Source organism: Pongo abelii, chromosome 7 (genome assembly GCF_028885655.2).
Source record: "Pongo abelii isolate AG06213 chromosome 7, NHGRI_mPonAbe1-v2.0_pri, whole genome shotgun sequence".
NCBI classification, from domain to species: Eukaryota; Metazoa; Chordata; class Mammalia; order Primates; family Hominidae; genus Pongo; species Pongo abelii.
The window spans coordinates 11,917,419-11,941,805 of record NC_071992.2 but is presented as its reverse complement, the minus strand read 5'-3'; the positions used below and the strand labels follow the sequence as shown (position 1 = coordinate 11,941,805).

The 24,387-nt window shown below is 52.2% G+C and overlaps 1 protein-coding gene across 1 annotated transcript; it reads right to left on the bottom strand.

Moving 5' to 3' along the window:
• Nucleotides 1–1,729: 1,729 nt before the first annotated feature.
• RP1L1 (RP1 like 1) lies at nucleotides 1,730–21,176 on the bottom strand. The gene is given in 5 exon segments (XM_054546148.1): nucleotides 1,730–2,652; nucleotides 2,655–4,776; nucleotides 6,031–9,287; nucleotides 12,488–12,629; nucleotides 20,568–21,176. Coding segments are annotated over 5 exon segments (7,053 nt in total).
• Nucleotides 21,177–24,387: the final 3,211 nt, after the last annotated feature.

The following is a 24,387-nucleotide window of genomic DNA, read 5'->3' as shown; positions in this document are numbered from 1 at the left end:
TTTCATCATGTTGGCCAGGCTGGTCTCGAACTCCTGACCTCACGTGATCTGCCTGCCTCAGCCTCCCAAAATGCTGGGATTACAGGCGTGAGCCACCATGCCTGGCACATGTCATAATTTTTAAATAACATCTCCATTTGTAGATAGAAGACTGTAGACATGTAGAGACAGCAGATACCCAACCTTTGCTTTGTGTGGATACATTTAGATAACTGGTGGGCAGTACTTGCCATTGTAGCACAGACTCCATTTTAATACATCTGGATGCCACAAAGTGCTCTGGTATACACAGGAAAGCCAGTGAGAACCAGTCAAAGACATTCTACGCCATCCAGGAGCTCTCTACCTGCATGGGGCTCAGTCTAAGCCCTGCTTTTGAAGGGTGTGCAGAGAGGGCATTTTTAAAATCTTACAAATGAGAAATAGAATTTTAAAAAATTTATAAAGGGCACAGGCAAATCAATTCATTAAAAGAAAAAAAAAAGCTAGGATCTCAGTAGAAAAATGGGTCAAAAGCATGCACACATCATTTACATTCAAATAGTTTTTTAAAACCTACAAAAAATTTTAATTTCATTAGTTATCAAATATGTATCTAAGATAGTACCGCATTAAAATGATACTATTTTTTTGCCAATGAAATTTGCAAATGATTTTTCAATTTGAATGACAATACCAAACACTGATCATACTCTCAACCGTGAGTACAGAGCTTTAGAAAAAACAGTTTGGCTACAGGATATCAGAAGCCTTAAAAATGTTGATATCCTTTGGCCCAGTAATTCCATGCCTGGGAGTTGATCCTAAGGACTTAATCAGAAGTTCAAGAAAAAAAGAAAGTGTTAAGAACAAAATAAGGGAAACCACCTAAAAGGTCAAAAATAGGAAAATGAGAAAGTATTCAATATACTCATTAACGGCACATTATTCATAAACCTAAGAGATAGGTTTATGATGATTTTGAGACAAATAGGGGAAATCCTTACATTGTTAAGTTTTTAAAACATATGTAAATATATATATAAAGAATCATCTCAACTGTAAAATGGTTAGGAGGAGAAGGAAATACATTCAATTGCAACAGAAGTCTCTGAGTGACAGGATTATTTCTTCCTCTCTGCTTTTTTTTTGCATTTTCCATTTTTTCATTACAAAAAGTATGAATTAAGGAAAAAACAACTTGGATTTTGGGGTTGAGAACAAACTTTATCCAATGACTCTGAAGTTACCCGCTTTGCCCAAGTATTTCTGCAGAGTCACCAAATATATTCAAGACTAGAAAAAAAGCATCTCAAAGTCAAATGAGGTGAGTGCCAACAGAGGCCAAGGAGAAAAGTAACAGGAGATCAATAGGGAAAAGACGGAGAGAAACACTTGCTAGCAGAAAACAAACCCACAACAAAAGCTAAACTGGAGCCTTTCCAATCAGTTGCATCTTTCGGGCTCTGCAGACAAATGAACGGGAGCTGGGCTGACCTCCGATAACTGGGCAGATCCGCAGACCCCCCTTTCTTCACACTGTGTGTGGGACGGGCCACAGAGCTCTCTGAAGCTTCTGGACTTAGAGTCCTGGGACAGCATGGCATGGGCTGTGTCCTTGGCAAGTCCTTGGTCTTTGTCCATGTACTGTGGACGTCTCCAGTGGACTGAACGTTGCTCAGTTTTGTAGAAAAAATATGAATAAAAACAGAGCTCCCAAGCTCATGATCGTTTTGTAGCTTGATCTTGTCTAGAAATCTAAGTCATCTTGGCCAAAGCCGTCTGCCCTGCCCACTGCCTCGGTGGGGGTGAGACTTCCAAGTGCCTGGTCCTCTTGTAGGTCACAGCCTTCACTGGCCCCCTGCTCTGGAGTCCTTGGGCCCAAACGGGCCTCTTCTTGCTCATAAGTGGAACTTTCTGGGTACATCCTGGTGGCCTTCCTCTCTGCATGAGGGGCCCCCATGGACTTGGCGTCAGGGCTCCTTGTGTCTCCACGTACATGGTCATTTTCTGAGTCTTTCCACCAGCAGTTGCCCCGAGAGGATGCTCTGGAGGAGGAAGGGCCTGTTTGGGAGCCTGGCCTTTGGTGGGGAGTGTCTCCACCTGGGGAAGGGGGTGGAGTGGGCCTGTCCTCAGGGACTGGGCTGCTGCTTTCAGAAGCCTCCTCAGACTGGCTATCCCCTAGACTGACCTGAGGGCTCCCCTTTTTCTCACCTTGAGTTTCTCCTTCTGACTCTGGCTGGGCCTCCCCTTCAGCCTCCGGGGCCTCTACGCCTTCTGGCTCTGGCTGGGCCTCCTCTTCAGCTGCCAGGGCCTCTACACCTTCTGACTCTGGTTGGGCCTCCCCTTCTGCCTCTGGGGCCTCTACACTTTCTGACTCTGGCTGGGCCTGCCCTTCAGCCTCTGGGGCCTCTACACCTTCTGATTCTGGCTGGGCCTCCCCTTCTGCCTCCTGGACCTCCTCTTCTGCCTCCTGGGCCTCTACACCTTCTGACTCTGGCTGGGCCTCCCCTTCTGCCTCCTGGACCTCCTCTTCTGCCTCCTGGGCCTCTACACCGTCTGACTCTGGCTGGGCACCCCCTTCTGTCTTCTGGGTCTCCTCTTCAACCTCTGGGGCCTCTACAACTTCTGACTCTGGCTGGGCCTCCCCTTCTGCCTCCTGGACCTCTAACCTTCTGACTCTGGCTGGGCCTCCCCTTCTGCCTCCTGGACCTCCCCTTCTGCCTCCTGGACCTCCTCTTCTGCCTCCTGGGCCTCTACACCATCTGACTCTGGCTGGGCACCCCCTTCTGTCTTCTGGGTCTCCTCTTCAACCTCTGGGGCCTCTACACCTTCTGACTCTGGCTGGGCCTCCCCTTCTGCCTCCTGCATCTCCCCTTCAACCTCTGGGGCCTCTACAACTTCTGACTCTGGCTGGGCCTCCCCTTCTGCCTCCTGGGCCTCCTCTTCTGCCTCTTGGGCCTCTGCGCCTTCTGACTCTGGCTGGTCCTCCCCTTCAGTCTCCAGGGCCTCTACACTTTCTGTCTCTGGCTGGGCCTCCTTTTCTGCCTCCTGGGCCTCCCCTTCTGCCTCTGGGGCCTCTACACCTTCTGACTCTGGCTGGGCCTCCTCTTCAGCCTCCTGGGCCTCCTTTTCTGCCTCCTGGGCCTCTACACCTTCTGACTCTGGCTGGGACTCCCCTTCTGCCTCTGGGGCCTCTACACCTTCTGACTCTGGCTGGGACTCCTCTTCAGCCTCCTGGGCCTCTGCACCTTCTGACTCTGGCTGGGACTCCCCTTCAGCCTTCGGGGCCTCTATGCCTTCAGCCCCATCACTCTGTCCTGGATCTTGGTCACCTCCTGCCGCAGCTTCACCCTGCAAGTTGTCCTCATGCCCAGAGCCCTGGCCCCCAGTTTCTCCCCTTTCACTTATGCCCTCTCCCTCCTGCTCGGCTTCCCCCAGCTCGCTGCCCGCACTGGTTTCGCTGTCGTGGGTTTTCCCTTTTCTCTCCTGAGCCATTGCATCTCCCTCTGCCTCCCCCAGTTTGGGATCTTTGTCTCTGTCGAGTCTCTGGCTCTCCTCGCCGTCCTCACCCTCGTCCACTCCAGGCCCCTGGCTCAGCCCCGGCCCCAGCCCTCCCTCAGCCCCCTGGACAGTCCTGGTGCTCGTGGGGTCTGTATGGGTCTTGCCAGGGGCCACCTCTGCCGCCTCCCCATCGGTGTGTTCTCCCCTCTTCCTCTGCAGAATCTGCTGCAGGTCAAAGGCCTCTTTGATGGGACCTCTGGTTGCCCCCATTGTGGCCTTGGGGGACGTAGGGCTCACTTTCTTCCTCACGCAGGCCTCGCAGGGACAGAACTCCTCGCCCTCTGCCTCCTCACCCAGCTGGCTCCCCAGGGCTGTGCTGAGGGCTGGCTCGTCCTCCAGGGTGAAGGAGGGGGGCCCCAGGCCCAGGGTCCGCTCAGAGAAGGCCGAGAGGTTTCGCAGGCCCCGGAGACGGTGTCTACGCTGCTGGGTCTGCAGGAGCAGCTCCCCAGTGAGGGCCTGCCTGGGAGGCTCCAGCACCATCCGCCCCGCCCGGCCCTGGAGCTTCTGGAGCTCTCTCTTGGTGCTGTCCTGGAGGCGCTGGGCCACGTCCTGCTGCAGCTCGGCCACCATCTGGTCCAGCAGATCGTTGTCCTGCAGACCCCAGCGTGCTCGGAGCTCAGCCACCGCGCTGGCAAGGTGGGCCAGGAAGGCCTTCTTCGTCTTCTTCAGTAACACGGACACCCAGATGGGGTCGCAGTCCAGAGCCGCTCTGCAGGCAGCTGAAGAGCTCCTCTCTGCAGCCGCCTGGGTGGGTTGGGCCTGCGTGTGCTCTTGGCCCATCACGGTGGCTCCGGGAGGCTTTTCCAAGCCAGGCTCAAGCTGGGAGCCACTTTGACTCTCGCTGGCACTTGGATCCGTCTCGCTGAGATGACTAGGGGGCTCTGTGGGTTCCTCTGTGCCCTCTGGGGGGCACAGCTCTGCAGAGGCAGAGGCTCTTCCTGCTTCCTCCTCCTGGACTGGGTCATCTTCCCGGGAGCCTTTCCCATCTGGAGAGCTGGCCTCTGACAATTCCTGCCCGTGGACACTTCCTTCTTCTGGAAGTCCTTCCTCTTTGAGACCCTCTTCAAGAGCCTTTCCTTGCAGTCCTCCTCCTGGTCCTTCTTTAACTTCCTCTAACTGCACCCCCTCTTCTTGCAGCCCTTCTCCTCCTGTTTCTTCAATTTCCTCTAACTGCACCTCTTCTTCTTGCTGTCCTTTTCCTTCTGTTCCTTTAGTTTCCTCTAACTGCACCCCCTCTTCTTGCAGCCCTTCTGTTTCTTTAGTCCCCTCTAACTGCACCCCCTCTTCTTGCAGCCCTTCTCCTTCTGTTTCTTTAGCTTCCTCTAACTGCACCCCCTCTTCTTGCAGCCCTTCTTCTGTTTTAGTTTCCTCTAACTGCACCTCCTCTTCTTGCAGCCCTTCTTCCGTTTTAGTTTCCTCTAACTGCACCCCCTCTTCTTGCAGCCCTTCTGTTTTAGTTTCCTCTAACTGTGCCCCCTCTTCTTGCAGCCCTTCTTCTGTTTCAGTTTCCTCTAACTGCACCCCCTCTTCTTGCAGCCCTTCTATTTTAGTTTCCTCTAACTGCACCCCCTCTTCTTGCAGCCCTTCTCCTTCTGTTTTAGTTTCCTCTAACTGCACCCCCTTTTCTTGCAGCCCTTCTCCTTCTGTTTTAGTTTCCTCTAACTGCACCCCCTCTTCTTGCAGCCCTTCTTCCGTTTCTTTAGTTTCCTCTAACTGCACCCCCTCTTCTTGCAGCCCTTCTTCTGTTTCTTTAGTTTCCGCTAACTGTGCCCCCTTTTCTTGCAGCCCTTCTTCCATTTCTTTAGTTTCCTCTAACTGCACCCCCTCTTCCTGCAGCCCTTCTTCTGTTTCTTTAGTTTCCTCTAACTGCACCCCCTCTTCTTGCAGCCCTTCTTCTGTTTCAGTTTCCTCTAACTGCACCCCCTCTTCTTCCAGCCCTTCTGTTTCTTTAGTTTCCTCTAACTGCGCCCCCTCTTCCTGCAGCCCTTCTTCTGTTTTAGTTTCCTCTAACTGCACCCCCTCTTCTTCCAGCCCTTCTGTTTCTTTAGTTTCCTCTAACTGCACCCCCTCTTCTTGCAGCCCTTCTTCTGTTTCAGTTTCCTCTAACTGCACCCCCTCTTCTTCCAGCCCTTCTGTTTTAGTTTCCTCTAACTGCGCCCCCTCTTCCTGCAGCCCTTCTTCTGTTTTAGTTTTCTCTAACTGCACCCCCTCTTCTTCCAGCCCTTCTGTTTCTTTAGTTTCCTCTAACTGCACCCCCTCTTCTTGCAGCCCTTCTTCTGTTTCAGTTTCCTCTAACTGCACCCCCTCTTCTTCCAGCCCTTCTGTTTTAGTTTCCAACTGCGCCCCCTCTTCCTGCAGCCCTTCTTCTGTTTTAGTTTCCTCTAACTGCGCCCCCTCTTCCTGCAGCCCTTCTTCTGTTTTAGTTTCCTCTAACTGCACCCCCTCTTCTTCCAGCCCTTCTGTTTCTTTAGTTTCCTCTAACTGCACCCCCTCTTCCTGCAGCCCTTCTTCTGTTTTAGTTTCCTCTAACTGCACCCCCTCTTCTTGCAGCCTTTCTCCTTCTGTTCCTTCTTTAGTTTCCTCTAATTGCACCTCTTCTTGCACTGTGTTTTCAGCTAACTGCTCCAGGTTGGAGCTCGCCCTCTGCTCCTCACTGTCTCTTTCTGCTTCATCCTCATTGGTGGCACAAGCGCAGGCTCGGGCATTCAAGAAGGTTGGGAAACAACACTGCTGTTGGTTTTCCAGATCCCCTGGGTTCTCAGAGGTTCTGGAATGAGGCCTCTGGTTGGAGGTTTTCAGGGGCAGCTCTGTCCCCTGTGGGACCAGGGTGCCGTCCATGGCACAGGGTATGCTGCTCTCCCCTGAGCCTCCAGAGCTGCTGCTGACGTCCACACCAGAGGAGGACGTGGGCGTGAAGTTCTCTGTCATGGCATGGGACCCAAGGTCTGGCAGAGCCTGGCTCCATGTGAGCTCCCAGAGGCCTGAGTCCAGCTGGTCTTCCCCAAGGTCACATCCTGGCCACAGGTCCTTCGAGATGCTGAGCAGCTCCTGGTACCGAGGGGAGTCTTTGAACCTCACTTTGCTGGCAGGAGACCCAAGGTCTTCATCAAATAACTGGAGACTGGCCAGACAAGTAATGAGGGCCCCGGCTGAGTAGCTGAGCCTCCTGGCCACGGGCCTAGACACTTCGGGCACGCTGCTGGGCCGGCCCTGCTTGGAGCCCATCAGCGCCCTCATGATCTGCGTGGAGGCAGACACCCGGCCAGGAAGTGCCCGCAGGCTCACCTCGCAGCCAGCTGGGGCCTCTCTGTCTGCTCCGGCCTCTGCAGGGGCCTCGGAAACTCCCTCTGGAGCTGCCCCTTGGGGGACACCCTCTCCTGATTGGGGACCACTGTCCCTACTCCCCAGGAGGGCTCCCTCTGGCTCTGGGTCCTGGCCGGGGTCCCCTTCCAGGGACTGTTGTCCCGCCTGAGCTGGCTCCCCCAGGCCTTCCAGAGAATGGTCATCCCCAGGGTCCACCTCGGGGCCTCTCAGGCCACCCCCGGCTGCACCTGTGGTCTCGTCCACCATCTCATATGTCATGAGTATGGCCTCTTCTGGAATGTTGTCCAGCCATTCACGGACCACAGCTTCTGGAGATGATCGGGGCAGAGAGCTGGGTGACACACCACTGGCCTCCTCCTGCCCCTGGGGGCCTCCCCCACTCCTCGAGGTCTTCTCCTGGGACAGCCCCCCAGACCCCGCACCCTGGCTGGCACTGCTTCTCCTTGATGCCCCTGAATTGGGGCCCGGGGACGGTGTGGGGCCTGCCTGGCGTGTCCCCTCCTCCTGCTGGCTCCCACCTGGCCCCTGGGCAGCGCTTCGGTGGCTGCTGCTGGTGCTCCCACAGCTGGAAGAGCGCCTCTGGGGGCAGGGCCGCCCCCTGGGTGGGGTGGGACAGTACCTGCCACACAGCCAGCTGGCCTCAGGGGAGGGTTCCCGCTGGGCCTCTTGGGCCGGCTGCGTCCCAGCCTGTGAGCAGCAGCGGCTTTGGTGGGGGCCTACCGCCCCTTGCTCAGGCCATCCAACCTGCAGAACCAAGGGTGAGGAGGGCTGAGGCGTGTCCCTGGCCTCTTCCCCCAGGCTGGCAGCCCCAGATTTTGAGCAGGAGTCGGATGTGTGGGGCGGTATGGGGGCCGGCAAGCATGTCCTGGACCCCGCGTCCCCTGCCCGCCCGGCAGAGGGAGCGTTGTGCAGGGAGACTCCAGAAGCAAAATCTGAGTGGCCTGTAGGGGTGACAGTGGCACTGCTGGTTCCCAGAAGGTCCTGGGAAGGAAGAGATCCCGAGGAGGGAGGTCTCAGGTTCCCGGAGGCCTGGGTCCTGGTGCTCGATGAGCTTCCAGAAGATCGTGGCACTGAGCCATCCTGGCAGGCCCTTCGCCGCTCAGGAGGCCTCGGCACTTGCTTGGTTGCAGAGGAGTCCAGTGGGCTGTGGGTGTCCTTGCAGTAGTGAGAATGCCTGGGATGGCCTCTCGGGGCCACTCGGCCAAGGCCAGGGCTGCTGGGTGAGGACATTGCACTGGCCCGGCTTCTATGCCTTCTCCGCCCCTGCTGAGATGAAGCGCAGGTGGAAGGGGTGGAAGAGGCTCCTTCCGAGTCCCAGGAGCCGGAAAGGCCTGGAACCAGAGGCTCCTTTGTCACAGATGCCCCCCTGGCCTGCTCGGTACCCTGTCCTTGCATCTCTGCCTGCAGGTCCTCACTCCTTAAAGATGAAAGACTCAGGGCTGGAGAACCGGGGTCGCCTCCCTCGGTGGCCTCCTTCTGAGAGGTCTCGGCCCTTGCCTTGCCTGGACAGCCCTGGGGCCGCCCACCCCATTCGCTGGATCCCTCGTGAGATCCGGTGCTGGCTGACAAGTCTGAAGAAGCCCCCTCCTCACTCCGGGCCCTGGGTGTCAGGCGGCCACCTTGCTCTAGGCCACCCAGCCCTGCTCCATCTGTGCACAGGCCGGGGTCCTCACCCAGGCTCCCTGCAGCTTTCCGCTCAGCCCCTCTTTGGGCAGAGGGGCTGCTGCTGTCCACCCCGTCCTCCGGGGTCCTGGGGCAGCAAGAGGAGTCTGGTTCCGAGCCCTCGGGGAGGCCGGTGCTGGAGGCTGGGCTGGCACTGTCCTGGCTGCATCTCTCCCTCCCAGCAGTCCCGTGGCCCCACAGGCCACTGCAGCGGACGTGCTGGGCCAGTCCCCACCTCTTCCGAGCTGCCACTCTCTCCCCCTGGGAGGCGTGCAGGGGATTCGTCCAGATTTCATACTTGGGCCCTGGCTGCCCGCCTCGGCCAAAGGCTTCCCTGCATCCCATCCTGCAGGGCCGGGGTCCCCACACCCCAGGCTCTGAGAAGCCCCAAGGGTAGCCCTCCCACACACAGCAGAGGGGGTCCACCTCCCCCAGAACGGGGTCTTCCCCACTGGCTGCCGTGAGGGCGCTGGCCCTGCCCATTCTCCGGGACCACAGGAGCGTGTCCTCACCAACCAGGTGGAAGCGGACTTTCATCTCCACCGACAGGCTGCCGTCCTCATTCATGCGGACCTTCTTCTTCATGTCATCGCCGGCCACCAGCGGGCCCGGCTGAGCTATCGTGTCCTGAGGGTGCCTGTCAGGAGCAGGGCCCGCCGGGGGGTTGCTAGGACCAGGCCTTTCTGGCAGCCGTGGCCTGCTGCCTGGCGGGGACCGCGAATGGATCACACTCGGCTTCGTCTTTGGCCCCCAGCTCCCTGGCACACAGTGAAGAGGAAAAGAAAAGAAGAAAAGATTGTGAGCTATGGGGGCAGCATCAGGGTAAAGGAATAAAACAGTCATGAGCCTCCCACAACCTGAACATCAACACTGCCTCCAAAATGCATGGTAACAGCTGTGTGCAGTGGCTCAGGCCTGTAATCCAAGCACTTTGGGAGGCTGAGGCGGGAGGATTGCTTGAGCTCAGGGTTTCAAGACCAGCCTGGACAACTTAGTGAGACACCATCTCTACAAAAAAAAAAAAAAAAAAGTAAAAAAATAATTAGCTAAGCACGGTAGTATGCCCCTACAGTCCCAGCTTCCTAGCTACTCGGAAGGCTGAGGCAAGAGAATCCCCTGAGTCCCAGAGGTCGAGGCTGCAGTGAGCTATGCACCACTGCACTCCGGCCTGGATGACAGAGCAAGACCATTAAAAACAGAAAAGAAAAAAAAAAGCATGATAAGGGGGGAGCTATTCTAGAATGACAATCCACAGAGCTATCAGTCTGTGAACTGGCATCGTCTAGCAAGGAGAACTTGAGTCTGAATTCAATCTCAACTCTGCCGCTTACTAACTGCATAGTTTTTGGCAGAGCCTGTTTTCTGAACCGTAAAATAAGCATAATATTGATTGGTTTGGTTCGTATTGATGCGTGGCTGTGCATATAAAACTTCCTCTATAGTTGCTAGCACACAGTAGGCTCTCGAGAGATGGCAGACTTGGCAGGCAGAGTGGCAGTGCCCAGAGCTTGCTCCTGGCCCTCCTCATACCCACACCCAGCACAGCAGGTGAAATCAATAAACTGCTGCATATGACCCTGATTGTAAACTGTTATATGCTCTGTGATTATTAGTGGTGATTTATCACCCTAACCCTCATCAAGCTCCTGGTTGATAAATGGCTGAAGGGAAGGACCTGGCCGAACCATCTCAGGTCCTGCTAGTCAAGCCTGCACCCCAGCCATGAAAAAGAGAAGAAAGGGCTGCTGGGGATGCAAAGGAGTGGCTGTAAGAAAGAATGAGCCAGGCGCGATAGCTCATGCCTGTAATCCCAGCACATTGGGAGGCCGAGGCAGGCGGATCACCTGAGGTCAGGAATTCGAGACCAGCCCGGCCAACATGGGGAAACCCCATCTCTACTAAAAACACAAAAAAATAGCTGGGCGTGGTGGTGGGAGACTGTAATCGCAGCTACTCAGGAGGCTGAGGCAAGAAAATCTCTTGAACCCGAGAGGCAGAGGTTGCAGTGAGCCTAGATAGTGTCACTGCACTCCAGCCTGGGTGACAGAGTAAGACTCTGTCGTCAAAAAAAAAAAGAAAAAAAAAAAAAAGAAAGAAAGGAGGGAAGGAAGGAAGGAAGAAAAAAAAAAAAGAAAGAAAGAATAACTGAATGAAGCCCCTAAGTGCTTTCAAATTCCATCTCCTGGCGGGAGGGGGGAGGGATAGCATTAGGAGATATACCTAATGTAAATGACGAGTTAATGGGTGCAGCACACCAGCATGGCACATGTATATATATGTAACAAACTTGCACGTTGTGCACATGTACCCTAAAACTTAAAGTATAATAAAAATAAATAAATAAATAAAAACAAATTCCATCTCCTGAGCCGACATGTGGCAAAAGGGTAGGGCTAGCAGAGGCCGAGCATATGGCCAGCAAAAGAACCCCAGGTGCACATCTGGGCAGAAGATGGCTTTGCCCAGTCCTGCCCCTCCACAGGGACCAAATGAGACTGGAGACTCCTCCAGGGAGGGACCCAGAGTAAACTGTCCTTGTGCCTCCAGTGCCTGACCCACAGTGATCACCGAGCATGTCCTTGTGCCTCCAGTGCCTGACCCACAGTGATCACCAAGCCTGTCCTTGTGCCTCCAGTGCCTGACCCACAGTGATCACCGAGCATGTCCTTGTGCCTCCAGTACCTGACCCACAGTTATCACTGAGCCTGTGCTTCTTGGTGTTTCTGAGCTTTTCACAAAGGATAGTACTTTGTTTACTCACCAAATTTTTCCATCGTCAGACTGCATTTGTTAATTGTGCTTTTAAAAATAAGTGTGTGTGGTTTTAAAAAATAACGTAGTCCAGACTGTGGCTCTTTGGCTGGATATATGGTTGGTTGGATGGATGGATGGATGGATGGATGGATGGATGGATGGATGATCCATGGTCATGGTTAGTTTTAGTCCTTTTGACCCCCGTGCAGGCCACCACTGTTGCCTGAGACCATCGTGACCCTGAAAGGATGCAACGCCACACACGCGGCCCATTGCTGCCATGATGTCATGGCCACTGTAGTTGTTTCTTTTTTGAGACACGGTCTCTGTTGCCCAGGCTGGAGAGCAGTGGCACGATCATGACTCACTGAAGTCTCAAACTCCTGGGCTCAAATCATCCTCCCGCCTCAGCCTCCTGAGTAGCTGGGACCACAGGCATGCGCCACCATGCCTGGCTAATTTGTTCATGTACTTATTGATGTTTGTGGTAGAGGCAGGGTCTTGCTCTATTGTCTAGGCTTGTCTTGAACTCCTGGGCTCAAGTGATCTTCCTGTCTTGGCCTCTCAAATTGCTAGGAATACTGGTGTGAGCCTCTGCGCCTGTGGTTCTTAATAAGATTTTAGATTCTAGAAACTTCACGTTCAAGATCTCTTAATCCCTGTTCCATTTGTTTATTTATTTTGAGACGGGATCTTGCTGTGTCACCCAGGCTGGAGTGAAGTGGTGCGATCACGGCTTACTGCAGCCTCAACCTCCTAGGCTCAAGGGATCCTCCCACCTCAGCCTCCCAAGTAGCTGAAACTATAGGAATATGCCATTATGCCTGGCTTTTTTTTTTGTATTTTTTGTTAGAGACAGTGTCTCATTATGTTGCCCAGGCTGGTGTCCAACTCCTGGACTCAAGCAATCCTCTCACTTTTGCCCCCCAAACAGCTGGAATTACAGACATGAGCCACCGTGCCAGCCTCTGTTCCTTTTATATACCAAACACTGCCCTCTCCTATCTTGGTCAAATGTTGAACCCAAGTAAGGTTGACAGTACTGAGAAGGAGGAAGAGGCAAGAGAGATCCCAAAATGACTGGGATACCCAAGATTTGGGGCCAAAGGGAAGTTTCCTAAATTACCTGGAAGGGTATCCACTCAGTCCTACTGAACCACTATCCAGTGAAAATCAGACGGGGGAAACCCAAAAACCAACTCACCATTTTTGTTTCTTGAAGTCAGCCCAGATAAAGTTTCAGCCTCGCTTCTCCTGGCATTTTTCATGGCTGGGGGTCTGAAGGCCTCATGCCCGGCACACACCAGCACAGAGGGGCTGTGCAGCAGGGCCTGCAGCGAGTCCACCTGAGGGAGGAGCAGGCGGGGTCAGGAGGCCTGGGCTGCAGAAACCCCTCTACCCTGAGGCCTTGGGTAGGAAGGATCCAGTCTCACCAGCCCTGTCCTGATTTCTGCACATCTCACCCCAGACTCCTGGTCCAACGAGGGGTCTTATCCACTCCCCATAACACCTCCATCACTAGCTGGAGGCTGAGGTCCCACCACCATGATCTCCCGCTCTAGCTATACCCCTCCCTCCACCAGGTGTAAGGCCTGTCATGGAAGGGCACTCTGGATGCCCCTGCTGCAAAAGACTTCTGTAGGCTGCATTTCTGCCCACATGTCCACCCTCTAGAATATGTATTCCCTGAGGCAGCTGGAGCAGCATGCCCTCTAGCTCCCACAGTGGGGCCCGATTCACTGTCTCACTCTTTTCCCAAATGGAGGAGCCTCTGTGCTGCCTGACCTGTGTTTTCTGGTACAATCTGAGTCTGTTGCCTCTGCTCAAGTGGAGGGGAGAGGGGCTAGGCACCACTCTCCCTGCAGGGACCCCTTCCCTTCCAGACTCCTACAATGGTCTCTGGGCTCCTGACCCTCCCCAGACCCATTAGAATGTCCCTTATGCACTCCTGGGCTCAGGGCAGGCCATGTCACTGCAGAATTCCTTTCCAGGAAACCGGTCCCTGGACCCAGAGGCACCTGCAGATCTAAGAGTTTGCACTATTGATGGGATTACATTGTAATGAGCAATGCTGGGGAATGTATTTCCATCTTTAAAGCACAGAGCATGTTCTTTTTCATTCTCTAAAATTATAAGGGTATGCTCATTAACAAAAAAAAAATGAAAAAAAGAAGGAATATTACATTCTCTTCCCCCAAAAATGTCACAGAAGTTTGTTGTGCACCAGATCTTTCAGTCTAGGTAATTAGAAGTTTTGTTTTTGTTTTTTTCTTTCTTTTTTTTTTTTTTTTGAGATGGAGTCTCACTCTGTCACCCAGGCTGGAGTGCAGTGGTGCATCTCGGCTCACTGCAAGCTCCACCTCCTGGGTTCACACCATTCTCCTGCCTCAGCCTCCTGAGTAGCTGGGACTACAGGTGCCCGCCACAATACTCAGCTAATTTTTTGTATTTTTAGTAGAGACGGGGTTTCACCGTGTTAGCCAGGATGGTCTCGATCTCCTGACCTCGTGATCCGCCGGCCTCGGCCTCCCAAAGTGCTGGGATTACAGGTGTGAGCCACCGCACCCGGCCTAGAAGTTTGTTTTAAATGAAGAGGTCAATTTCTTCTTTGATTTGGATTCCTAGTCCATCAAAAATTGCAAACATGACCCAAGTCTATCAATTCATGGATGTAGCCATGCTTCTAGGCAATCAAACTCTCCAGGGAAGAAGAAAAAAATTGAAGACTAAATGATGCTCCCATTCCTAGGGAGACGTAGAAGTCTAAAATCTACAGGAAAAGGAGCATTTTCAAGAATAACTATCCAGGAGGGAATCTGAAAGTTGATAATCATGTCGCAGTCCTTCCTGGGGAGAAATGAGGTCATTATATTTACAGAAACTCTCACAGCTCTACAATAAGTCTAGGTGAAAATACCCTAAGTACTTTTCTCCATTTCACTCATGTTATGCCAGCTCTCTCCCCATCACCGCACCCACTAAACTGTAGCTAACTGAAGGTAGGGACCTCGTCTCATTTGTCTGTCTATGTGGCACATGCTAGTCCACGGTAATGCCACTAACTCAAAAGCATCCTTGCATTACATTGTAATTAGCAATGCTTGGGGATGTATTTCCATCTTTAAAGCACAGAGCATGTTCTTTTTCATTTTCCAAGCATTAATGTTGGCTCTCTCATTAGCCAGCCATGCAACTAGGAGCAAATTACTTAACCTCTATGCCTCACTTTTCTTATCTGTCCCAAGGGGGTAATAATATCAGCTACCAGCCAGATGCAGTGGCTCACGACTGTAATCTCAGCAATTTTTGGGGCCGAGGCGGGTAGGTCCCTTGAGTCCAGGAGTTTGAGATCAGCCTGGGCATCGTGGTGAAACCCCATCTCTACTAAAAATACAAAAAAAAAAATAATAATAATAATTAGCTGGGCGTGGTGGCGGGCACCTATAATCCTAGCTATTCGGGAGGCTGAGGCAGAGAATTGCTTCAACCCGGGAGGTGGAGGATGCAGTGAGCTGAGATTGGGCCGCTGCACTCCAGCCTGGGTGACAGAGTGAAACTCCATCTCAAAAACAAAGAGCAAACAAACAAACAAACAAAAAAATTAGCCAGGCATAGTGGCATGTGCCTGTAGTCCCAGCTGCTTGGGAGGCTGAGATGGGAGGATCACTTGAGTCCAGGAGGTCGAGGCTGCAATGAGCTGAGATTGTGCCACTGCACTCCAACCTGGGCAACAGAACCAGACCCTGTCTCAAATATTAATAATAGTAATTAATAAATTAATAATAGTAATATCAGCTACCTCGAGAGTTTGTGTAGTAAATGCTATGCCCCATACCAGCTGCTTCTATCCCACTCTCTTTCTGGTGTGCTTTCCAGTACTGCAGAGGTTTCTTTGTTTGTTTTGGTGTTTTTTTTTGTTTGTTTTTCTGAGATGGAATCCCACTGTGTCGCCCAGGCTGTAGTGCAGTGGCGCAACCTCCACCTCTCGGGTTCAACCTCTACCTCCTGGGTTCAAGCGATTCTCCTGCCTCAGCCTTCCCAGTAGCTGAGACTGCAGGCACGCACCACCATGCCTGGCTAATTTTGAATTTTTAGTAGAGATGGGGTTTCCCCATGTTGGCCAGGCTGGTCTCAAACTCCTGACCTCAAGTGATCCACCTGCCTCGGCCCTCCAAAGTTCTGGGATTACAGGTGTGAGCCACTGTGCCTGGCCAGGTACTGCAGAGTTTAGAAAGCTGCCAGCCCTTTTCCTGAACTCTCTTGCAGCTTGGGATCTAAATGCGAAAGAAGTCCCACTAATTAGATGCACTTGAACAGGGCATGGAACATGGCAGCGAAGCACAGGCCATCTTCCTTTTGTTCCTGACTCTTGCCACAAGCAAAAGGAAGTCAAAGATGCAGAGAGGTGTGTGCCGCTGAGATATCAAAAGTCGCCCTCGTTGTTCTAGTACCCATCATGTTCCCATTTGGGATTCCAGCAATGGTGGGGTAATTCAGACCCAAAACCCACTTTCCTCATTTCCTAGACATCCCTGACAGTTTGGTTTGTGACATTCTGGGAAACTTTTCCAGGAACCCAGCCTGTGCTCCTCCAGCCTTTCACTGAATCTCTAAGCATCAAACCCTCTGAGTGTAATTCCTTCCTGCTTAAGATGCCGAGAGGGCTGGGCACAGTGGCTCACACCTGTAATCCCAGCACTTTGGAATGCCAAGGTGGGCAGATCATCTGAGGTCAAGGGCTCAAGACCAGCCTGGCCAACATGGTGAAACCTCATCTCTACTAAAAATACAAAAAAACCCCAAAACAAACAAGAACAACAAAAAAAAAATTAGCTGGGCATGGTGGCAGGTGCCTGTAGACCCAGCTGCTCGGGGAGGCTGAGGCAGGAGAATCGCTTGAACCTAGGGGGCAGAGGTTGCAGTGAGTCAAGATCATGCCACTGCACTCCAGCCTGGGTGACACAGGGAGACTCCATCTCAAAAAAAAAAAAAAAAAAAAAAAGATGTTGAGAGAGGATTCTGTTTCCTGTACTGAAGCATGGCTATACAGTGTATCATATCGGAGGTGGCCGCAGGCAATGGACCTTCAAGGACAGGAATCTGGGATTCGTGTTCTCATCTGGTTGATTTGAAGGTGGTGATAAACTGGTGACAATGGGACACTCATAGCGCATGGCACACAGTGACAAAATACTTCTTAGATGATCCCCTCTGATAGTAGAAACTAGTGCTTCCTGAGAGCAGGACTTTGACCCTCCGCTGGCTGCCAGGATAGCCCCTTACAATGAGAATAAGAGCTGCAAGGGCTATGGAGTGGGCTGGCTGCTTTTCACTTTTTAAAAATGGCAAGCTCAAGGTCTAAGCCCTAGTTCGAGGATGGCCAGAGGACTTGGGGGCTTCTGCAACTGCTGTCAAAGAGTCTCTTTTCTCTTGTGTCAAAGAGTCTCTTTTCTCTTGTCAAAACTTAAATGCAGAACTACTTCTGCTGGTGGCTGAAAGACAGCTGAACTGGGTGTTAGGTGTTCCATCAAGCCATAAACAGCGGTGGTGTACAGAAGTGGCCCCTGATCACCAGGTAGAGATGACGTGGACTAGATCAGGCTCAAGTAGCTTGACTGAGGCCTCAGTTAAGTTGCTCGAGCAGGTGGCTCACACCCCAGCTCATCTCCTCCTGCTGCGTTCCCATCTCTCCTCAGCACACACCTATGACTTCCTGGGAAATTCCCCCTCCCAGCTAACTGAAGAAGAAAAGATTCAATTCTGGCTTTCAGATGGTTGCACAGAGTATGTTGACACGACCAACAGTTGGCTGCTGCATGACAGACGCACTTCGGCCATGAAGGGCAGTGGGAAAGGAAAAACCAGGAGACAGTGTGATTTAGTGACTACTCGAAAGAAGCAATGGCAAGAGGTTCTAGAGCAATTTATGGGCAGTGGTTAGCAGTTAAATCTGACAATAAAGGGGCTTGGAAGGAAGGGGACTGGAGGATGGGTGACAGGAAGTCCAGAGAAGGACCTGTGAATGGATCGTTGAGAATTGGCCTAGAGGGTAAGAACATTGGTGTCCCATGTGGATGTTTACCAAAAAGTGAAAATCCTGTGGATACATTGACCAGCTCTGTAGAGTCAATCATCCTCTTCCTCCAGCCACCCCAGGGCATGCTCAGGCAGCTCCTGAACAAAGTGGCAAAGAAGCATCAACTAGCAGCAGACGCTACCCTCCATTCAAGCAAACCTGGCTGCCACCTCTGCTCAGGGCCTGATCTGCTAAGAGCAGAGACCAATGATTCATATCAGACCTTGAGGGACACAGCCAGACCCCTGGTGGAAAGCTAATGACATTGAACCCCTCTGATATGGTGGCATTCAGCAATCTGTGCCAACTGTAATCCTGCTTCACAGGTAGATTTTGCACCTGGCCCATCATCCTTCTCCACCCTCCATGGACTCACTGAACGCTTTACTCATCCTTGCCAAAACCGATGAAGATTACTTCCACCCAAGGACTGATTTTATAGCAAAGATGTGAGAAGATGGACTAACACCCATGAAACTCACCGTTTGGCCACGTACCCCATCACCCAAAGCAGCTCTAACTTATAGAACAATGGAATACTTTACGGAAGACCCAGTTGGACAGCAGCTGGAAGACATCACTTTATGATGTTGGGGTGTTGTCTTACAGAATGTGATATGTGCTCTGAAATGGCAACTGACACATAGTGCTGTTTCTCTGGGGACTAAGACACCTGTATCTTAGTCTACTACACCTGTGACCTCACTGCAAACATTTTGCTTTCCATCCCAGCAGTTTTGGTCTCTGCAAGCTATACAGTGAATTCCATGGATGTTAGTCCACGGTCTCACTTCTTTTGCTATAAAATTAGTTCTTTGCATAGAAGTAAGCTGCATGGGTTATGGCATGGGTTTGGAGGTCTCAGGACCCAAGGGAGAATGTTCCCCCTTAGAAGACACAACGGTGAGCTGGGCACGGTGGCTCATGCCTGTAGTCTCAGCCCTTTGGGAGGCCGAGGTGGGCGGATCACCTGAGGTCAGGAGTTCAAGACCAGCCTGGCCAATATGGTGAAACTCCATCTCTACTAAAAATACAAAAATTAGCCAGGCATAGTGGTGAATGCCTGTAATCCCAACTACTTGGGAGGCTGAGGCAGGATAATTGCTTGAATCCAGGAGGCAGAGGTTGCAGTGAGCAGAGATCGTGCCACTGCACTCCAGCCTGGGCGACAAGAGACTCTTCTCTCAAAAAAAAAAGGAAGACACAACAGTGGCCCCATGGAGCTGAAACCTGAGACAGTCACTTTGGACATACAAGGCTTCTCATGACAATGAACCAATAGGCAACAAGGAAGTTCTGTGTTGGACGGGGTGGCTGGTTTTGATTGTCTGAAGGCGAAATAGGGCTACTATTACACAATGGGATAGGGAGGAAGTCATCTATTACCCATGCAGCCCATTGGCTGTCATGTCCAGGGATAAACATGAACACAAGATCATGGCCCATGTAGTGAGGAACCCCAAAGGCTCAGACCCCTCAGGAATACGGTTCGGTCACTCTGCTGAGTACATAACCATAATCAGCTGAGGTGCTGGTGGGAGACAGAGGAACAGGGAGTAGAGAGTGAAAAGAAGTTTTAAACACCAACGAAGGACTTGCAGTAGATAGCCTAATTTTTTTCACAGCTCTGCTAGGTATATATATTAATCAATTTCCCTTTTCTTTGTTCTTTATTTCCTATACTACTTAACTTAGGGTACTTTGATGGTGCTGGACTACGTAAGTAGACCTTGAGATAGATGATATCAAGGTGAGGTTGTCACAGCATAGAAGACGAAGGGTCCAGTGATAATGTGATTGTGGGGAGAAGGTGAATGTGTTTTTGATTGTAGGAGGGAGAGCTCTGTTACTACATGAGTGCATGTTGCTGTAGCTGATGTTTATAATGAAGTTTTTGTAATGATGTTATGATATGATTTTTTTTTTTTGAGATGGAGTCTGGCTCTGTCACCCACACTGGGTGGGTGCGATGACTGGCTCTGTCATCGCACACTGGAGTACAGTGTGCGATCTCGGCTCACTGCAGCCTCTGCCTCCCAGGTTCCAGCAATTCTCCTGCCTCAGCCTCCTGAGTAGCTGGAATTACAGGTGTGTGCCAACACACCTGGCTAATTTTTGTATTTTTAGTAGATATAGGGTTTCGCCATGTTGGCCAGGCTGATCTCGAACTCCTGACCTCAGATGATCCGCCTGCCTCAGCTCCCAAAGTGCTGGGATTACAGGCGTGAGCCACTGCGCCCAGTGATATGATGTTTATGAAGTATTGGTGGAATCGTGCATACAGATGTTAAGTAGCAACAGGACTGAATCTTGAGGAGACTGAATTAGATCAGTCAACCTCCATCCTCCATTCTGCCCACCTTTGGTGGAAATTCATATTCTGCAGAACCTGGAAAGGCAAAAATTACATTCACGAGTGTCCTTGAACTCGATAATAATAGTGGCTTCCAGCAGAGGTAGCAGCTTCCTGCACGTGCTGGGAGCCATTCCTGCAGATCCAGCTTCCAATTCACTCTCTAGCTTCCCAAAGATGAAGCCCTCCAATGCCCTGTATTAAATCATTCTCTACTTAAGGTAACTTGAGTAGTTTGTTTCCTGCACTGAACTCCTGCAATAATAGGTTATTGGATAAGACAACAATAAGAGTACACAAGGCTGCTGGGCATGGTGGCTCGTGCCTGTAATCCCAGCACTTTGGGAGGCCGAAGCGGGCAGAACACCTGAGGTTGGGAGTTCAAGACCAGCTTGACCAACATGGAGAAACCCTGTCTCTACTAAAACTACAAAATTAGCTGGGCATGGTGGCACATGCCTGTAATCCCAGCTACTCAGAGGCTGAGACAGGAGAATCACTGGAACCCAGAAGGCAGAGGTTGCAGTGAGCCGAGATCATGCCATTGTACTCCAGCCTGGGTGACAAGAGTTAAACTCCATCTCAAAAAAAACAAAGCAAAAAAAAAAAAAAAAGAGTACACAAGGCACAATGCCTGCCACTTACCACATGCTCTCTAAGTATACCTAAAAATATGAATTACAGCTGCTTGTTGATTTATTGACTTTACTGAGTGTCTCCATGCTATTCACCTTTAATTAGTAGCAGGGCAATCAAATGCCTCTTTTTAAGGAATAATCTCCCTCTTCCATGTGAGTATTTTGACCTGAGGTCTAAAGAACTTTTTCAAGGAAACGTCAGACCCCAACAGCCTACCTTTTTCCCGCTGGTCGTGTACAACTGCTTCACAGGAAAGTGCAGGAGATCTGAGGCTTTGCTGAGAAAGGCAGCCAGGTTCCTAGTATTCCTGTGACTGAGAACCACTGTCTGCTGGAGGCGAGGGTCCGTATTCTTAATTAGCAGTATCCTCCGGGGGGTTTTAAGACTCTTCCGGGAGGAGGAGGTTCCTGGGGCTTCATGCTGGCCTTCGATATCCCGCAAGTGCTGAGCAGTGGGGTTTCTCTCCTGTGGCCGGCCTGGTCCACTGGGGGTCTTGGGGGGCTTCTTATCAGAGCAGAGATAGCAGCCACCATCTTCCAGCTGCTCCAGGGCGCTGAGGCTGTGCAGGCCCCGGGGTGTGGTGACAGAGCGCACCCCAAAGGAGAGAGGCACGCGCTGGGAGAGCTCATCCATGAGGGCGCTGAAGGTCTTAAAGGCGCGCTGGTGAACGGCCAGGCGGACCCCAGCAAACTGTGGATCCCCTCGCTTGAGGAAGGTGATCTTCTTGGCTGGCGTGACCTTGGTGACCGAGGGGGTGCGAGCCACAGAGGGCAGGAGGCACTCACGGTGGCTCGGGGCCTGGGCATCCCTCGCGGTGCTGTTCATGGTGTGGGGGCTCTGGCAGCTATAACAGGGCAGAGGAAGAGGGGTCAGAGAGCAGCTTGGGGATTGGTGTTTCCTGTGTCTCCCTTCTTTATAGAGGTGATTCCTGCCCATACCAAATGTGCTCCGCTCCACTATGGAGAGGCAAGTGAATCTATTTGGATGGAACAGAAGGAAGGACAAAAGTTGGGCATGGGACAGATCTGAGTTCAAATTCCAGCCCTGTGGATTGCTTGAGCTCAGGAGTTTGAGACCGGCCTGGGCAACATGGCAAAACCCCATCTCTACCAAAAATACAAAAATTAGCTAGATGGTGTGTGCCTGTGGTCCCAGCTACTTGGGAGGCTGAGGTGGGAGGATGGTTGGAGCCTGGCAAGTTAAGGCTGCAATGAGCCCTGATCATGCCACTGCACTCTAGCCTGGGCAATAGAGCAAGACCCTGTCTCAAAAAAAAAAAAAAATCCCAGCCCCACCACCTACTCCTGTGTGGCCCAGAAGGTGAAGATGCAATCTGGACTTTGGTGGCCCCCATCTGTAAAACGCAGCCATAGCCACACTGCATAGTGGTTATGATCATTAGATGAGTCTAGACATGAAAGCAGCTGACACTGAGCAAGAATCAATTTTTTTTTTTTTTTTTTTGAGACAGAGTCTTGCTCTGTTGCCCAGGCTGGAATGCAGTGGTGCGATCTCAGCTCACTGCAACCTCCGCCTCCCGGGTTCAACCGATTTTCATGCCTCAGTCTCCTGAGTAGCTGGGATCACAGTTGTACGCCACCACACCTGGCTAATTTTTGTATTTTTGCAGAGACGGGGTTTTGCCATGTTGGCCAGGCTGGTCAAACTCCTGACCTCAGGTGATTCACCCACCTCGGCCTCCCAAAGTGCTGGGATTACAGGTATGAGTCACCACGCCCAGCAATAAATCTTTATTTCTTTCCTTCCTCTTGTTTCTCTTGCCCACTTCCACCAACCTTGAACTTTTTTGAATAGTATTTTAGCAGTTTGTCTCTAAGGAGGTGGGTAAGTAAAGACAGGACCTTGAAACACAGAGGTAAGAAGGCTGGATGGAGACTCGGGAGGCTCGGGCAGCGCAGCCCTGCTCATGAGGTCTCCCTGTGTGGCCCCTGGGGGTTCTCGCCTTCTCGGACTCCCCCTTTCCAGATGTTGGGTGAGAGGGCTGAAGCGGAAGGCATGAGTTTCAAGCCACACAGGGACAAGGGTACAGACAGGGAGACTTGGAGCTCTGTGTCCTTAACCCAGAGGGGGTGATTCAAACCCACTGTTTGAAGCTGTGTATCTTCATTATATATTGAGGTTTGCTTTCATATAAACACGATGCTGCCTCTCACATTCCCCTGAAGTCTGTGCAAGGTGCATGATAAACCCTACAGGTGAATATCCCAGCCACTGCTGCCATCATGGAAGATGGGGGCTCAGAGCTGCTGTGGGAGGTAAAGGCCAGTCTCCCACAGTCCATTCCTGCTCCTACTGTCCCCCAGAGAGGAGCCTCACATAGGGCTGCACAGGCCTTCTGTGCGTTTCTGTGCTCTTCCCAGCCCAGGAGGCCACGCCTGCTCTGGGCACCTCACCTCCTGCTTCTTGCTCACATGGGAATTCCCCAATCCCACCCAGCTGCCTGGCTCAAAGGGCTTCCTGCAATATGGCCCTGTCCTGTGGCCCCTGCCTCGCTTTCCTCCTTCGCAGAGTTTTACTCAGCCCCCAAAACCTGGGGAACCCCATCTTCAGTGCGGCTTCTCCAACAGTTCCCACATCTGGGCCTGCGCCCTTTCTGGCCAACTCCACCAGGGCCCAGGAGGCAGAACCTGTGCTCCCCAAGGCTCCAGCCCTGCGTTGTGCACAGAGTCGGGCTGAGAAATGCACACAGATGAGCCAAGCTGGTGCTTCCTAGAGCCAGGCCTGTTGGAAGCTGGCCCCGAGCACTTACCAGAGGCGAGGAGTCGTCCCAGCTTACAGGTGGCTCAGCCCAGGACCCCTGTTGGTTTACAGGCCACAGGCAGCTGCGGTCCTCCCTGGCTGTGGCCACTGTGCCCATTTCTGGGGTAGCTGGGGCCCCCATCTCCCCTTCTCACCCTCCTCTCCACGTAGCCCCATCTGTCCCAAGAGAAAGAACTCTCCTCTCTTTTTCAAAATCGTAGTGCAGAAAAAGACCTGATAATCTGCCCTCATCTGTGACACAAGCTTTATAATTAGCTGGGCCACCTCCTCCCGCCCAACATTTAATCCCTTGAAGCTGCTCTTCCCAGCCCTCGGCTCACCTTTCTGCAGGGCTGGAGCACTCCCCCAGACGCTGCTGCAGGACGGCCCTTCTTCCAACATCTTTTCATTTGCACCCGCCACTGTGAGCATCCATCTGGCTCACACTGAGGGAGCTAAAGAAATGAAGCCCACCTTATCCCCAGTGTCACTGTATCTCTCAGCACCATGTCCCAGCATTATTGTATCATCCAGCTTCATTTCCCCTAGAATCACTATATCCCCAGCAACACCATGTTGCCAGCACTGCCATGTCCCTAGTGTCATCATGTCCCTCAGCACCATGATGTCTTCAGCATCACTGTGTTCCCAGCATTACGATGTCCCAAGCATCGCCATGTGCCATGTTCCCAGCTCCACAATTACGTCCCCAGCGCCGCCATGTTCTCACCATCACAATGTCATCAGCACTTCCGTGGCCCAGCACTACCATGTGCCCAATACCAACATGTCTTCAGTGTCACCATGTCCCCCAGCATCACCACGTCCCCAAAATGACCGTGTCCTCTAGCATTACCATAACCCCAGCACCTCCATGTCCCCAATACCACCATGAACCCAGCATTACCATGTCCCCAATACCTCCATGAACCCAGCATTACCATGTCCCCAGCACCTCCATGAACCCAGCATTACCATGTCCCCAGCACCTCCATGTCCCCAATACCACCATGAACCCAGCATTACCATGTCCCCAATACCTCCATGAACCCAGCATTACCATGTCCCCAGCACCTCCATGTCCCCAATACCACCATGAACCCAGCATTACCATGTCCCCAATACCTCCATGAACCCAGCATTACCATGTCCCCAATACCTCCATGAACCCAGCATTACCATGTCCCCAGCACCTCCATGTCCCCAATACCTCCATGAACCCAGCATTACCATGTCCCCAGCACCACCATATCTCTAGCACCACCATGTCCCCAGC